The 17,833-nt window shown below is 45.2% G+C and overlaps 1 protein-coding gene across 1 annotated transcript in view; it reads left to right on the forward strand.

Annotated features, from left to right (window-relative positions):
• Positions 1-17,833, forward strand: part of LOC138671999 (polymeric immunoglobulin receptor-like) — a 128,026-nt gene that overhangs the window by 71,479 nt on the left and 38,714 nt on the right. Inside the window, exon 6 of the mRNA XM_069760087.1 lies at positions 3,765-3,862. Within this exon, the coding sequence (XP_069616188.1) occupies positions 3,765-3,862 (98 nt within the window). The remainder of the gene's footprint in view (positions 1-3,764; positions 3,863-17,833) is intronic.

Below are 17,833 nucleotides of genomic sequence, written 5' to 3' on the forward strand. Positions count from 1 at the left end.
GTCCCACTAGTTAACCCCTTCAGTAAACACCGTAAGAAAAAAAAAAAAAACGAGGCAAAAAACAACGCTTTATTATCATACCGCCGAACAAAAAGTGGAATAACACGCGATCAAAAGGACAGATATAAATAAACATGGTACCGCTGAAAGCGTCATATTGTCCCGCAAAAAACGAGCTACCATACAGCATCATCAGCAAAAAAATAAAAAAGTTATAGTCCTGAGAATAAAGCGATGCAAAAATAATTATTTTTTCTGTAAAATAGTTTTTATCGTATAAAAGCGCCAAACCATAAAAAAATGATATAAATGAGGTATCGCTGTAATCGTACTGACCCGAAGAATAAAACTGATTTATCAATTTTACCAAACGCGGAACGGTATAAACGCCTCCCCCAATAGAAATTCATGAATAGCTGGTTTTTGGTCATTCTTCCTCACAAAAATCGGAATAAAAAGCGATCAAAAAATGTCACGTGCCCGAAAATGTTTTCAGTAAAAACGTCAACTCGTCCCGCAAAAAACAAGACCTCACATGACTCTGTGGACCAAAATATGGAAAAATTATAGCTCTCAAAATGTGGTATTGCAAAAAATATTTTTTGCAATAAAAAGCGTCTTTCAGTGTGTGACGGCTGCCAATCATAAAAATCCGCTAAAAAACTCCCTATAAAAGTAAATCAAACCCCCCTTCATCACCCCCTTAGTTAGGGAAAAATAAAAAAAAATGTATTTATTTCCATTTTCCCATTAGGGCTAGGGTTAGGGCTAGGGTTAGGGCTAGGGTTAGGGCTAGGGTTAGGGCTAGGGTTGGGGCTACAGTAAGGGTTGGGGCTAAAGTTAGGGTTAGGGTTTAGATTACATTTACGGTTGGGAATAGGGTTGGGATTAGGGTTAGGGGTGTGTCAGGGTTAGAGGTGTGGTTAGGGTTACCGTTGGAATTAGGGTTAGGGGTGTGTTTAGATTAGGGTTTCAGTTATAATTGGGGGGTTTCCACTGTTTCGGCACATCAGGGGCTCTCCAAACACGACATGGCGTCCGATCTCAATTCCAGACAATTCTGCGTTGAAAAAGTAAAACAGTGCTCCTTCCCTTCCGAGCTCTCCCGTGTGCCCAAACAGGGGTTTACCCTCACATATGGGGTATCAGCGTACTCAGGACAAATTGGACAACAACTTTTGTGGACCAATTTCTCCTGTTACCCTTGGGAAAATACAAAACTGGGGGCTAAAAATAATTTTTGTGGGAAAACAAAAAGATTTTTTATTTTCACGGCTCTGCGTTATAAACTGTAGTGAAACACTTGGGGGTTCAAAGTTCTCACAACACATCTAAATAAGTTCATTGAGGGGTCTAGTTTCCAATATGGGGTCACTTGTGGGGGGTTTCTACTGTTTAGGTACATTAGGGGCTCTGCAAACGCAATGTGACGCCTGCAGACCAATCCATCTAAGTCTGCATTCCAAATGATGCTCCTTCCCTTCCGAGCCCTCCCATGCGCCCAAACGGTGGTTCCCCCCACATATCAGGTATCAGCGTACTCAGGACAAATTGGACAACAACATTTAGGGTCCAATTTCTCCTGCTAACCGTGGAAAAATACAAAACTGGGGGCTAAAATATAATTTTTGTGGAAAAAAAAATATTTTTTATTTGCACGGCTCTGCGTTATAAACTGTAGTGAAATACTTGGGGGTTCAAAGCTCTCACAACACATCAAGATGAGTTCCTTAGGGGGTCTACTTTCCAAAATGGTGTCACTTGTGGGGGGTTTCTACTGTTTAGGTACATTAGGGGCTCTGCAAACGCAATGTGACGCCTGCAGACCATTCCATCTAAGTCTGCATTCCAAATGGCGCTCCTTCCCTTCCGAGCCCTCCCATGCGCCCAAACGGTGGTTCCCCCTCACATATGGGGTATCAGCGTACTCAGGACAAATTGGACAACAACTTTTGGGGTCCAATTTCTCCTGTTACCCTAGGGAAAATACAAAACTGGGGGCTAAAAAATAATTTTTGTGGGAAAAAAATTTTGTTTTATTTTTATGGCTCTGCATTATAAACTTCTGTGAAGCCCTTGGTGGGTCAAAGTGCTCACCACACATCCAGATAAGTTCCTTAGGGGGTCTACTTTCCAAAATGGTGTCACTTGTGGGGGGTTTCAATGTTTAGGCACATCAGTGGCTCTCCAAACGCAACATGGCGTCCCATCTCAATTCCTGTCAATTTTGCATTGAAAAGTCAAACGGCGCTCCTTCCCTTCCGAGCTCTCCCATGCGCCCAAACAGTGGTTTACTGCCACATATGGGGTATCAGCGTACTCAGGACAAATTGCACAACAACTTTTGAGGTCCAATTTCTTCTCTTACCCTTGGAAAAATAAAAAATTGGGGGCAAAAATATAATTTTTGTGAAAAAATATGATTTTTTATTTTTACGGTTCTGCATTATAAACTTCTGTGAAGCACTTGGTGGGTCAAAGTGCTCACCACACATCCAGATAAGTTCCTTAGGGGGTCTACTTTCCAAAATGGTGTCACTTGTGGGGGATTTCAATGTTTAGGCACATCAGTGGCTCTCCAAACGCAACATGGCGTCCCATCTCAATTCCTGTCAATTTTGCATTGAAAAGTCAAATGGCGCTCCTTCCCTTCCGAGCTCTCCCATGCGCCCAAACAGTGGTTTACTGCCACATATGGGGTATCAGCGTACTCAGGACAAATTGGACAACAACTTTTGGGGTCCATTTTCTCCTGTTACCCTTGGTAAAATAAAACAAATTGGAGCTGAAGTAAATTTTTTGTGTAAAAAAGTTAAATGTTCATTTTTATTTAAACATTCCAAAAATTCCTATTAAACACCTGAAGGGTTAATAAACTTCTTGAATGTGGTTTTGAGCACCTTGAGGGGTGCAGTTTTTAGAATGGTGTCACACTTGGGCATTTTCTATCATATAGACCCCTCAAAATGACTTCAAATGAGACGTGGTCCCTAAAAAAAAATGGTGTTGTAAAAATGAGAAATTGCTGGTCAACTTTTAACCCTTATAACTCCCTAACAAAAAAAAAATTTGGTTCCAAAATTATGCTGATGTAAAGGAGACATGTGGGAAATGTTACTTATTAAGTATTTTGTGTGACATATCTCTGTGATTTAATTGCATAAAAATTCAAAGTTTGAAAATTGCGAAATTTTCAAAATTTTTGCCAAATTTCCGTTTTTTTCACAAATAAACGCAGGTACTATCAAAGAAATTTTACCACTATCATGAAGTACAATATGTCACGAGAAAACTGTGTCAGAATCACCAGGATCCGTTGAAGCGTTTCGGAGTTATAACCTCATAAAGGGACAGTGGTCAGAATTGTAAAAATTGGCCTGGTCATTGACGTGCAAACCACCCTTGGGGGTAAAGGGGTTAATATTGAGAGTTAGAATATCAAAAATAAAATCCAGAAAATCACATTGTATACATTATATAAATGTATTTGCATTTTGCAGTGAGAAATAAGTATTTGCTAAATTGGACTTTAATATATGCGACAATACCAAATATATTTATCTTTTAATGTGTTTATTTTTAATGGGTAGACATTGGAAAGGGATTAAAGCATTGTAAATATACAGCTTCCGACTATATTTCTACAAGTAACCGTTAGAGATGATTTTGTTTCCTACCATAATGCCAACTAATGTCTCCACTCATAATGCCATGGAAATGGTCAGACATGCTTGTTACAGCATATTTCTTTTTCTCAAATATAGTAATTTTTACAATAAATGGAATCTTGGGCGATGGATCGTTTTTCTGCTGATGTGTTCTGCCCTATTACTGAGATGTTTATTCTTAAAAAGAAATTCTGGTAAGTTTTTCAGCTGTTTTTTTATGTATATTTATATGGGATAAATAAAAAACGTCACGTCCTATAAGCAACCCATAACTGAAAATAAAAAGATTGAGATAACTCAACCTCAGGCTCATTAAAATGTCTATACTGATTTTCAGAGTGGCTGAATCCGGTGGTGGTAGAGTTCAAGACATTTTTCTACTTGAAGACTTTACTTGAATATTCTAAATTGTAGAGACTACATACTCTTCATACAATACAATGCTTGTTAATAAGTAAATGATATACGTGGTCATGTGATATGCATTACCTAGGGCCTAGTCGGCAATGGCATTGAGAAGAGGTGAATATAAGAGTTAATTTTTTGTTATTTTAACCCAGCTGGTCACCATTTTGCTGCATTTGCACTAATCAAATCAGCTAAAAATTAAGTTAGTTTGAATCCCAGTTTTAGGGGAAATTGTGAATGTGATTAGCTTAGATTTTTTTGCTTATCTCTAAGTGCATGCTCACAAAACAAAAAGGCAAATCAAAAGGCTGGCCATGACTTTGCTGGATTTGCATAAATTGAATCCACAAATATTCAGGGTGTTAGAATCCATTTCCTAATCTATAAAGCATATCCAAAAAAACAAAAAGTATTATTAGTATTAAATCAACATAGACTTCTGAATTGTGCACTATCTTAATATTCACATTAGCTAGATTTTAGATAGAGACCTTTATTCCATTAAAGATTAGGTTTAATTTGGGTCTTATTAGAACAATGATTTTTTAAGATTATTTTTTTTTGCGTTCCCCAGGCTAATGATGTAACTAGAGTTCTATGGTCCCCATTGTAAATCCTGGATCTGGGCCCACATCAGCCTGTTGGGCAGATGTATGAGTTCATGAAGTATTCTAAATCCTCTACTGTAGAGGCATATGTGTTGTTTCCCCCAATCTTAAAAAAGGGCTACAGATAAAATAAGTATATATTATAGAAACCGTATAATTAAGATAATTTTCTAAGTAATACTTCCAAAAAGTGCTCATACATTACCCATTAACAAATTTACCATATTGTTGCTGAACAAGTCTGTTATATCAAAACTAATATGCCAATAATAAAGCACAATAAAAATATATTATAACCGCATAGATATAAAAACTATACTGTTACTAGACAAAATTCACTATACCAAGACCAATATACTAATAATATCACATACACCACACCATGATCAGACCACATATTACCATATTAATATCACTATATTGATCATTTTCAAAACTCAGAGTCCTAATACTAATATTACCACAAGTGACATTATACACATGAGCTAGAGCTATGTACAGAGGGGGAAATAAGTATTTGATCCCTTGCTGATTTTGTAAGTTTGTTCACTGACAAAGGCATGAACAGTCTATAATTCTAAGGGTAGGTTAAATTTAACATTACTGTATTACATCAGATCGCTGATCTGACACTCTGCACTGCAGAGTATTAGGTCAGGAACTGAAAGGCAGGGAAGGAGGCATGTCAGCGCCTGCTCTCAGCAGGTGCTCACAAGCCACCTTCCCTACAGGAACCAAAAGAACCCCTCAGCCATCTTAGGGCAGGAAGCATCCATAGAGACCATCAGGACAATCTGATCGCATTGTGTTGTCCTGATGGAAGTGTGCAGGAAGCCCACTCCCTGCGCGATGCCCCTATAGGTCGCTGTCAATACTGACAGCGGCCATCCTGGCTCCTTTCCTGTAATAATGTCCCCCATCTTGACCCCTTTCTTTAATCATATTCTCATCCTTGCTTCTTTATTTAAAAATGTCCTCCATCCTGAAGCCTTTCTTCAATAATGTCCCCATCCTGCCCTCTTCCTTTAACAATGTCCCCCACCTTGGCCTTTTATTTAATAAAATGTGTGCAAAACAAAGAAAAATAGCACTCACCATGAGCTGCGGTAAACAATTCTTTAATCCAGCATGCATGATTGGAGGAGCGGCTACCGGGGGGATGGTGGGGGAGAAGAAAACTGTCCAGATTTCCTCTCCCCCGCACCCCCGGCTAAACACTCCTACAAACACGCATGCTAGATTAAAGAATTGTTTTAGGGATTTAAAAAAAAAATATTTTTACACTTTGTAATTTTTTTAGTGTTTTTACATTGTTTCAGAATGGGACCTTACTGTATTACATCAGATCGCTGATCTGACACTCTGCACTGCAGAGTATCAGGTCAGGATTAGTGATGAGCGAGTGTACTCATTGCTCGGGTTTTCCCGAGCACGCTCGGGTGACCTCCGAGTATTTATGACTGCTTGGAGATTTAGTTTTCATCACGGCAGCTGAATGATTTACAGCTATTAGCCAGGCTGAGTACATGTGGGGGTTGCCTGGTTGCTAGAGAATCCCCACATGTAATCAAGCAGGCTAGTAGCTGTAAATCATTCAGCTTCCACGTTGAAAACGAAATCTCCGACCAGTGATAAATACTCGGAGGCAACTCGATCGTGCTCGGGAAAACCCGAGCAACGAGTACACTCGCTCATCACTAGTTAGGATCTGACAGGCAGGGAAGGAGGCATACCAGTGCCTGCTCTCAGCAGGCGCTCACAAGCCACCTTCCATGCAGGACCCGGAAGAACCCCATGGCCATCTTAGGGCTGGGAGCCTCCATAGAGGCCATCAGGACAATGCGATCGCTCGTGGGGAGTGCTATTTTTCTTTGTTTTGCACACACATTCTAAGCAATGTCTAAAGTGTAGCACCTCCAACATTTGCTGAAAAAGGCTATTCTACATATGATGACTAGAGAGAGACATATATAGATGTATTAGAACTGGTGCCCATACAGCTTCACTCCTACTCCATAGCTGATGAAGGAGGGGCGAGTGGCGCATAATACAGACCATGTGCTGCCTAAGTTTGGCAACCTGACGTCAGCTGACAGCCTCTGACTTGCTAGTGACTTGTTTAGCTATTGAGTTGCAGGGAGTTGGGGGCTTTCTGTTCTGCACTACTCTTCAACTGAATGCTCATATGAGAATACACATCCAGCTGAAAATGGCGTAATATGAGAGCCTTAAGATAGAAATGAAAATCAGATGAAGTTCTAAACTATCATGTCTCTGCAGACAGCAGTAACCACATTTAAGCCACTTCCGTTTAACAAATAAATAAGCAATTAAAACTTTAAGGACCAAGGGACATATTGGCCCATAGTTTTTAACTAAAGCAAAATAGATTGAATAAATTCACTGTAATTAAGGGGTTACGTAAGAAAGTCACTATCCATTTCCACTGAAAAATAAGGCTGGGTTCACATTGCGTTAATGGCAATCCGCTGACGGCATCCGTTACAGCCATTAGCGGCACTAACGCTATGTAACGGATGTGTTAGCGCACCCATTGACAGCCATTATGTAGCGCATCACTAACGCATGTCATAATCGGCATGCGTTAGTGATGTGCCGTCATTCTGTGATGGACCCTCGGACGCAGTCTGCAGCATTTTCGGGTCCGTCACCGCTAGCACAGATAGAGCATCTGCGCTAGCACGATCGCATAAACGCGATTATTTTCGCCACTTGCGTTAACGCAGTCTGTTTAACGTATGCGTTGAATGGACGGCACTAACACACTGTGAACCTAGCCTAAGAGAAAAAAGGATGCCGAAAGGTCAATTTTTACTTCTTTGCAGGAACAAGGTAACTCTGATCGGGACGTCATTTTTTTTTCTCTACTAGGTTTTATATGTTTTATGGCCAATGTGAACATGTGTTTGTGCTGCATGTGTACCAACTTAAGTTAAGCTCAATCTTTGTGTTTTTTCTTTGTATTATTGCATTCTGTGCAAGCCGGGGTGTGGCTTCCCTTTTCTGAGCTGGAGATTGTATATAAAGCTCCCCCAGGCTGGTGTTCTACTGGTTGAGCCCAGTCCTGTTGTCACCCGTGTTGTGGTGGGATGGCTTTTATGCTATTTTTGATCAAAAACAGTGCAGCATTACTAAAAATTCTGTGTTATTTAGATGCACTTTTTGCTTTTTACTTATTTACAGCAGGGTTTTGCTCACTTTTTTTCTCTTGTAGGCGTTATACATGCATATGTGGCGCCAGACACCTGATTATCAGGAGCGCTTCAGTATCCAGGTCTGCGCTGTAGCCTCTTCAGTAAGCGCTATAGCCTGCCGAATAAAGAGGGAGTCAACGATGTTCGCTCATCTCCAGTGATAAGCGAGCATGCTCTGATAAAGTTTTATCCAATCACGCTCATGTTGTAATCGAGCATTTTCAGCGTGCTGGAAAAAAATGCTCAAGTTGCCGCGGCTGCATGTCTCGCGGCTGTTCGACAGCCGCAGCACATGCAGGGATCACCTAACAAACAGGCAATCCCTGCATGTATTGCAGCTATCGAACAGCCGCGAGATGTTTAGTTGCAGAGACTTGAGCAATTTTTTTTTGAGCACTCCAAAAATACTCAATTATCACATGTGTGTGCTTGGATAACACCTTATCTGAGCACGCTCGCTTATCACTCGTCCGTTCACTTTATTGAAGTTAAACATTTCATCACTAAACAGGTGCCTTCAGTAGGCCAATAGTTCTTTGTTTTTCTTCTAGAATCTATTCAACTATTACAAAAACTTTTTATGAAATTATACAAAAACTATCCCTTTTTTAGGGAGCAGGAACAGGCTAGGTATTGTCAAACTGCAAAAGCAATTGCTTGTCATCGAGCCTTTAAAAACATTTAACCATATTTAGGGAGCTGTCATGCTTTTGTACCCTCAAGAGAGCACATTTCCCAACATCAGTACTCTATAGCATTCTAAAACACAGTGGGCAGCCGAAAAGATGTAAGGCTGGTGTTGCTGTTCTGAAACAGTGGCAGTGGCAGAAGTCGCTTGGTAGGAAAATAGGAGAGGTCAGGCAAGGAGATGTCTGCTAGGTGTATTGTCATCAATGGCATCACTGGAAGCAGCAGTACAGTATAGCTTTATGAAACACAGTGAGCAGCCAGGAGATGTATGGCTGTGCAGTAGCATTAAGGCTACGTTCACACTAGCGTTGTGCGCCGCTGCGTCGGCGACGTGACGCACAATGCACCGAAAAACGCGTGCAAACGCACGCAAAAACACTGCGTTTTTCGACGCGTGCGTCGTTTTTTTACGAAAATCGGACGCAAGAAAAATGCAACTTGTTGCGTTTTCTTGGTCCGACGCTAGCATCAAAAAAGACGCACGTGTCGGAAAACGCAACAAGCAAAAACGCATGCGTCCCCCATGTTAAACATAGGGGCGCATGACGCGTGCGTCGCCGCTGCGTCGCCCGACGCTAGCGCGACGCACACTAGCCGAACGCTAGTGTGAACGTAGCCTTACAGTGGCAGAAGCCACACAGCAGATAATTATGATAGAGCAGGCAAAGAAATGTCTGGGAGTTTATGGCCAACATCTGTGGCACTTGAGCAACATTAGATGATATGATGTGTAGAAGCCTAGAAGGCAAAAAATGGACAGTCAGGCAGATGGTATGGCAGATTTAATCATTGGCATCAGCCATATGTCAATGCAACTTGCCCCTGATCAATGGTTTTTCTCCCTTATGGAACTTGGTCTGTTTATTTCTGACAAAGCCCTGCCATGTTGATTACCCTCTCTAACATAACGCTGATGGTTTGACGTGACAGTGTGCCCATAGAAAACATTGACCCAATCTGGCTATCATAAAGTACATGGAATAAGGACTTAATTATGTGCATAAGAAAGAACACAGCCCAGATAAGACTGAACCTGGCTGTTAAACCTATGCATCTCTATTTTCTGAAGTGCATCCTGTTGTCACAATAGCAGATAAAATGGTTGGTCCATCATGTCAAATAAACTGTAACTGTTACTTTTGCTGCTGCTTTGACTACTTCTTGTAGCCCAAATGCTGGCATAGGTGGGAGAGTATTGGGTCTGTGAGCATCACATAGGGGTCTCCTGGTCAGGTCTGTGGTCAATAGGTGTCTGTTTACCAACAGCTTAGCAAAGGAGATGGCACAACTTAATCTGGAAATAAGCTAATTTTTACTCCGTTTTGGAAGCTGGAAAAAAAAATCACCTTTTACTTTTCTAGCTAGAGTCTAAAAGCATGATGAGTCCATATTCATTCCATTACTTGAGTATATCAATATGCCAGTCATCCCACAAGCATTCCAGCATACAACTGGCCATGCTCACAATCCCTATTGGTTCATTTTCATCACCCTGCTGTGATGGTTAGTTGACATCCACAGTCATTTTCACTCTCACTGTTCCCTTTCTGTGTCAACGCTATGTCTGTCTCTACATCCACCTGCTACTATTCGTTTTCTTTCTCCTCTTCCCCCTTCTCCAAATACTGTAGCATATAACATGGAACTCAAGGGTCACTGTCACGATTCCCCTGACCGCTGTCACCACTGGGTCAGGATTCACACCGTGACCGTCACCCCTACGTCACGGATCAGGGTGACTTTAGGCCAACAGACGGCTATCACATGTGCAGGGGGGCTTATCTTAGTTATCCCTCCACTGCTAACAATGTGATGAAAAACCACACACAAGGCTATTGACCTCTTAGTTTACAGCAGGGGCTTATTCTAGGTATCCCACTGCTTTTCTATATACCACGGACTGCAGGGATTTATGTATATCCCGCTTACAGTTCCACTTAACACTTGCAGCTCTCTGGCGCCCCCCTTACTCTCAGGTCAGATTAGGTACTGCACCCTGGGTAATTAGTCGCCAGAAAGGCTGCCTGCTATGTACTGGCTATTGGGCACGCTGCAGCGACGCGATAACTACTCCCACACAGGCAGGAACAATAATTATCAAACCCGCAGTTGCTTCAGCATAATCCAACCGTCAGCACACTTTCGCTGCCACCAGCTTCGATTAAACGGGTCCGAAGCTAACCCAACACAACAGTAACAGTAGCGTATTTTCCCTTCAAGAGACTTAGGGTACGGTTTAGAGCAGGAGAACGAACTAATATATAATAGTATATCCCATTCAAAATAACTAGGCAGTGCGTTATTAAAAATAGTTTATAAAGATGTTATACATGAGACAATTGCAAATATGTACAAGGGTAATTATAACATAAAGGGAATAAATGAGAAAAGATAACACTCACATATTAAAAGCATTGCAGGCATCCAGGCTAGTGCAGTTTCCATACATCCCAGTCCATGGGATGTACCAGCTCTTCCAGGACAATAGGACAAAGCAGTCCAGAAGGAGAAATCAGCAAAAAGTGACTCCTCAGAGCCTGCCAGACACTTAAAACATTAAGGCTGTGACATCACAGAAAGGCTGGCTTATCCAGACCCTCCTCTCTCTACATTCTGCCTAAACTTTAAACTATTCTCTCTAATTTCTATAACTTCACTACAAAACATGACAGAGTCATACCAAACCCATAATTCATCTCGGATTAGCGTGAGCATTCTAATGAGATCAAATATGTCCTATCTGGGATACATATTTACAGAGAAAACCCTACTTCTTTACCAGATGGAGTTAGAAACCCGAGTGTCATGAGATGTGTAGCTACACCGAGTGGGACTACGAATATATATTTTCGTATTTCTAGCTTAAATCGTTTGCCTAATATCTAACAAAAACTAAACAAAGAATCTTTCATGGATTTTTGGAGCCATTTTTCCTGTTCTAGCTGGACAAGAGCTTACACAGGAAATGCCAGTCGTAAATTCCGTTTGCCCATAAAACTTCTAACCCCCACACTCTCTGAGAAGGAAAGCCAGGAATTTGCAGCTACAACTGTTACTCCAAGAAGGGGGGGCTTAGCCCACTCAGGCTAGCAAAAGACCTACTTATGATATTTCATACCATATCGTGACACCTCCCCCTTTTGGTGTGCGCTAGGGAGGCAGGACCTGATGGTTCTCCTCCATGCGCACCTCAGCAGGTTCACCCTGGTGGGCCAACCCATCACCATTGCCATGATCTGGTTCCATGGTGCCTTCGCCTACCCGGTTTCCCAGGTAGTGAACCTCCCTCATGCCCATCTGACACTTTCCCGGCTTGATAGTCAGTCCTGCTTGGTGAATTCGCCTGAGCACCTCCTCGAGATGCTGCAGGTGTTCCTCCCAGGAGGAACTGAAGATGGCAATGTCATCCAAGTACGCCACGGCGTACGTCTCCAGTCCCTGAAGCAGGCGGTTGACCATCCGCTGGAAAGTGGCAGGGGCATTCTTCATGCCGAAGGGCATGACCGTGGACTCGTACAGTCCAAAGGGTGTGATAAAGGCGGACTTCTCCTGCGCCTCGGGGCTCAGGGGAATCTGCCAGTATCCTCTACTCAAATCCATTATTGTCAGGTATTTTGCGCCAGCTAACTTCTCAAGCAGCTCCTCGATGCGCGGCATTGGGTGCGCATCCGAGGCTGTGATGGCGTTGAGCCCCCTGTAGTCCACGCAGAATCGTGTGGTCCGGTCCTTCTTTGGCACGAGAACTACAGGCGATGCCCACGCGCTCTTTGACCGTCGAATCACCCCCAGCTGTAACATCTCATCGATCTCTTGGCGCATAGTCTGCTGCACCTGGTCAGAGATTCGATAGGGTGTTCGCCGTAGTGGGGCGTGATTCCCGGTGTCCACCTCGTGGACTGCTAACTCAGCCCTCCCAGGTCGGTTGGAGAACACGACCCGGAAAGGTTCCAGGGTGGTTTGCAACTGCACCCGCTGGGGTTCAGTTAACGAGGCGCTTACCTCCACATCCTCGATGGACCCATTGGCCTTGGCTTGGGCCAGCAAGTCCAGGAGGGTGTCTTCCTCACCGTCTTCGGGCAAGCTGCAGACCGGTAGGACGAAAGGTTCACGTTCGTGATGAGCCTTCATCATGTTGACGTGAAAGGCCTTTCGCCTACCCCGAGCGTGGTCAAGCGTGACCACGTACGTGACCGGGTTGAGCTGTTGGTGGACGACGTACGGGCCCTCCCAGGCAGCCTGAAGCTTATCCGTTGGTACAGGGACCAGCACCCACACCTTTTGACCCACGTGGTAGGTCCGCTCCCGGGCGTTCTGGTCGTACCAGTGCTTCTGATCAGCCTGAGCCTGCGTCATGTTGTCATGCACCAACTGCGTCAAGGTCTGCATCTTGTCACGGAAGCGCATGACATACTCCACTATGGACACTTCAGAAGGGTTCGGCTCCTCTTCCCAGGATTCTCTTACCAACCCAAGGGGTCCCCGGACTCGCCTGCCGTACAGGAGCTCGAAGGGGGAGAACCCCGTCGAGGCCTGTGGAACCTCTCGGTAAGCGAACAGCAGGTGTGGGAGGTACCGCTCCCAGTCGCGCCCTTGAGTCTCAACCAGCATGCGTAGCATCTGTTTGAGGGTACCATTGAAGCGTTCACACAAGCCATTGGTCTGTGGGTGGTACGCACTCGATACCAGGTGCTTCACCTGCATTTTCTTACAGAGAGCCTCCATTAGGCGAGACATAAATTGGGTCCCTTGATCAGTAAGCATTTCCCTGGGAAATCCTACACGTGAAAAGATGGCCAACAGGGCATCCGCCACCTTATCTGCCCTAGTTGACGACAGAGCTACTGCCTCTGGGTACCGGGTAGCATAGTCTACCACAGTAAGGATGTATTGCTTTCCAGAGCTGCTGGGGACGGCCAGCGGGCCCACAATGTCCACCGCGATCCTCTGGAAAGGCTCCTCTATCACTGGCAAAGGGATCAGGGGAGCCTTAATAGCAGGCCCCGCTTTCCCCACCCTTTGACAGGTGACACAGGAGCGGCAGTAGTTTGACACATCTGTCCCCATCTTAGGCCAATAGAAGTGTTGAGACAGCCGGGCCTTAGTTTTGCTGATCCCCAAGTGTCCAGCTAGCGGGATCTCATGGGCAATCCGCAACAACTCACCCCGGAATTGCTGTGGGACGACCAGCTGTCTTTCCCTCAACCACTCCTTTTGTGATTCTCCGGGTACTGTCTCCCGGTACAACCTTCCTTGTTCCCAGAACACCTTCTCCTTATCAGTCTCGGAGAAGGGCGTCCCGGCAAGTTGTCTCAAACTCTCTAGGCTCGCATCTGTGTGCAGAGCGGCCTGAAACTCCTGGCTAGGGGAAGCCAAAAGCGATGTCAGGGTCCCTTCCCCACGGGAACCCTCTTGGACCTGCTCTGGGTCCACCTCTGGTTCAGTCACAGTGATGACTGAGGAGGGTCCGGAAGGCAGACAGTTATCTGCGTTCCGGGCACTCTGACTGCGGGTGACAGCAGCTACGTAGGCTGTCTCCCCGGGGATTTCTACAGTCCCATCAGCCGGCGCTGCTATGGGCTCTACCTCCCCATCCACCCCCAACACTCCAGGGGCAGTGCTACTTATGGGCCAGTTACCTTCCTCGGTGGCACTGGTCACTTTCATGGCATCACCTTCCTCACGGTTCCCATGCATCTCCCCATTTCCTGTAGCACCGACACTTGCCCCTGTTAGGGGTTCCTCAGCCATCTCACTCCGCAGAGCGACGTGGCTGGGCACGCCTGTACCTATGGACACATTAACCTTCACAGAAAAATCATTATCAGGTTCAGCTGGCACAGGTACAACATTTTCACCATCAATCCTAGGGAAAAAATCATTAGTAGATGCATCAACACAAGATAAAGCATGGTCAGGTAACACATGCGATTTCCCATCATCATCATCATCAGGGTTAACTTTACCCTCATTAGTAGATTGGGGAGGGGTGTCAGGGACGTAGTATGCATACATCCTCCCCAAATCAGTCCCCAACAAAACATCAGTGGGCAAATTATCAGACAGCCCCACTTCCTTCACCCCGCTCCCAGCACCCCAATCAATAAAAACCCGGGCCATTGGTAAGGGACAGCTGATGCCCCCAATCCCAGTGACAGTTAGGGTTTTCCCCGGAATGATTTCTTCAGGGGCCGCCAGTTCGGGTCGGATGAGGGTTCGTTCAGCCCCGGTGTCCTTGAGGCCTGTAGCAACATGGCCTCCCACAGTGACGGGCTGCACGTTGTCACACACCCTCCCAACCACACCACCCACCAAAAGAACTGCTGCATTAGGCCCTGGGGCCTTGGCTGGGGTGTTCTTCGGCCTGTCTGGACAGAAGGTACTGATATGCCCAGGCTGCTTGCAGGTGTGACACGTGCGAGGTTCGGTGGTAGGTCTGGTGCTGTTGGCCACAGGGCCAGGACCTCGGGTGTGCTGGCTGGCAGGGGTACTGGCGTTGGTTGCAGGCTTACCCCCTCTCCAGCTGGTGGTGACTGGCTTCCGCACTTCCGATCTACGGTTGGCCTCATAGGCATCGGCAATCTGCGCTGCTTTCGTCACGTCTTTGGGTTCTCTGTCCATCACGAACTGTCGCACCTCAGCTGGGCAAAGATGAAAGAACTGGTCTTTGATCATCAGGTCTCGCAGCTGCGCAAAGGTGGTCACTGACAGTCCTTGGGTCCACTGGTCAAAGTGGGTCCCCAGTCCATGCACCACATCACTGTAACTGTCGTGTGGGCCACGTTGGAGGGTCCGGAACTTTCTACGGTACACCTCGGGTGTAAGCTGGTACTTGGCTATCAGAGCCTGCTTGATGGCCTCATAGTCTCCATCTTGTTCTTGAGGGAGGGCAGCAAACGCATCCAGAGCTTTACCTTTCAGCCCTGGTGTCAGGTATCGGGCCCATTCATCTGTAGGCAGCCGGTACTGTCTGCAGGCTTTTTCAAAGGCCCGCAGAAAAGTGTCCAAATCTCCGTCCTTCTCCATAACAGGAAAGTGATCAGGCCGGGGCTTCGGTGTCTGAGCGCTGCTAGGCTCACGGTTGGTCTGGGACAACCCCTGCATTTGCAGTCGGGCTAACTGCAGCTGGTACTCCCGCTCAGCTTGCCGCTCGGCTCGCTGGGCCTGTGCCTCTCGCTCAGCTCGGGCCTCTCTCTCAGCTCGGGCCTCTCTCTCGGCTGCCTGGGCCTCCTGCCGGTATTGCTGAATCAGCTGCCGACGTCCCTCATGGTCGTCAATGGGGAATTCTTTCAAGGCCGCCTGCAGGTGGGGGTCCAATTCGCCCGGATCGCTAACAGGGCCAGCATTCAGTGGTTGGACCTCTGCTGCAGCACCATGTTCGCTGGTGCTGGCTTCTGCGGCCTCTGAGCTCTGAGATTGGTCTCGAGCGGCTTCCCATTGCACCAGATCTGCGACCAGTTGGGCTTTGTTTTTGCTTGCAAAGTCAATGTGCTGTGTCTTGCATAAGGCAACAAGGGTGTCTCTGGTCTGCTGCTCATAAAAGGTTTCTCCCAACCCAACCATGGTTGCCAAATAAAAGATAGGATAGAAAAACGAAGAGAAAGGGAGGGGATAATTACCAGTACACAATTGTCTCACAACTAAAAAGCACTGAGTTCGTTCTCCAAACTTATTTGCGCAGAGTCCTCGCAAGAACTTTCTGCAAGTTTTTAGTGAGAGGAATGATTACTCAAACCAAATCACTAATGCTCTAAGATATCCCACCGCCTTGCCACCAATTGTCACGATTCCCCTGACCGCTGTCACCACTGGGTCAGGATTCACACCGTGACCGTCACCCCTACGTCACGGATCAGGGTGACTTTAGGCCAACAGACGGCTATCACATGTGCAGGGGGGCTTATCTTAGTTATCCCTCCACTGCTAACAATGTGATGAAAAACCACACACAAGGCTATTGACCTCTTAGTTTACAGCAGGGGCTTATTCTAGGTATCCCACTGCTTTTCTATATACCACGAACTGCAGGGATTTATGTATATCCCGCTTACAGTTCCACTTAACACTTGCAGCTCTCTGGCGCCCCCCTTACTCTCAGGTCAGATTAGGTACTGCACCCTGGGTAATTAGTCGCCAGAAAGGCTGCCTGCTATGTACTGGCTATTGGGCACGCTGCAGCGACGCGATAACTACTCCCACACAGGCAGGAACAATAATTATCAAACCCGCAGTTGCTTCAGCATAATCCAACCGTCAGCACACTTTCGCTGCCACCAGCTTCGATTAAACGGGTCCGAAGCTAACCCAACACAACAGTAACAGTAGCGTATTTTCCCTTCAAGAGACTTAGGGTACGGTTTAGAGCAGGAGAACGAACTAATATATAATAGTATATCCCATTCAAAATAACTAGGCAGTGCGTTATTAAAAATAGTTTATAAAGATGTTATACATGAGACAATTGCAAATATGTACAAGGGTAATTATAACATAAAGGGAATAAATGAGAAAAGATAACACTCACATATTAAAAGCATTGCAGGCATCCAGGCTAGTGCAGTTTCCATACATCCCAGTCCATGGGATGTACCAGCTCTTCCAGGACAATAGGACAAAGCAGTCCAGAAGGAGAAATCAGCAAAAAGTGACTCCTCAGAGCCTGCCAGACACTTAAAACATTAAGGCTGTGACATCACAGAAAGGCTGGCTTATCCAGACCCTCCTCTCTCTACATTCTGCCTAAACTTTAAACTATTCTCTCTAATTTCTATAACTTCACTACAAAACATGACAGAGTCATACCAAACCCATAATTCATCTCGGATTAACGTGAGCATTCTAATGAGATCAAATATGTCCTATCTGGGATACATATTTACAGAGAAAACCCTACTTCTTTACCAGATGGAGTTAGAAACCCGAGTGTCATGAGATGTGTAGCTACACCGAGTGGGACTACGAATATATATTTTCGTATTTCTAGCTTAAATCGTTTGCCTAATATCTAACAAAAACTAAACAAAGAATCTTTCATGGATTTTTGGAGCCATTTTTCCTGTTCTAGCTGGACAAGAGCTTACACAGGAAATGCCAGTCGTAAATTCCGTTCGGCCATAAAACTTCTAACCCCCACACTCTCTGAGAAGGAAAGCCAGGAATTTGCAGCTACAACTGTTACTCCAAGAAGGGGGGGCTTAGCCCACTCAGGCTAGCAAAAGACCTACTTATGATATTTCATACCATATCG

The sequence above is a fragment of the Ranitomeya imitator genome, chromosome 3, assembly GCF_032444005.1.
Source record: "Ranitomeya imitator isolate aRanImi1 chromosome 3, aRanImi1.pri, whole genome shotgun sequence".
In the NCBI taxonomy this organism is placed as follows: domain Eukaryota; kingdom Metazoa; phylum Chordata; class Amphibia; order Anura; family Dendrobatidae; genus Ranitomeya; species Ranitomeya imitator.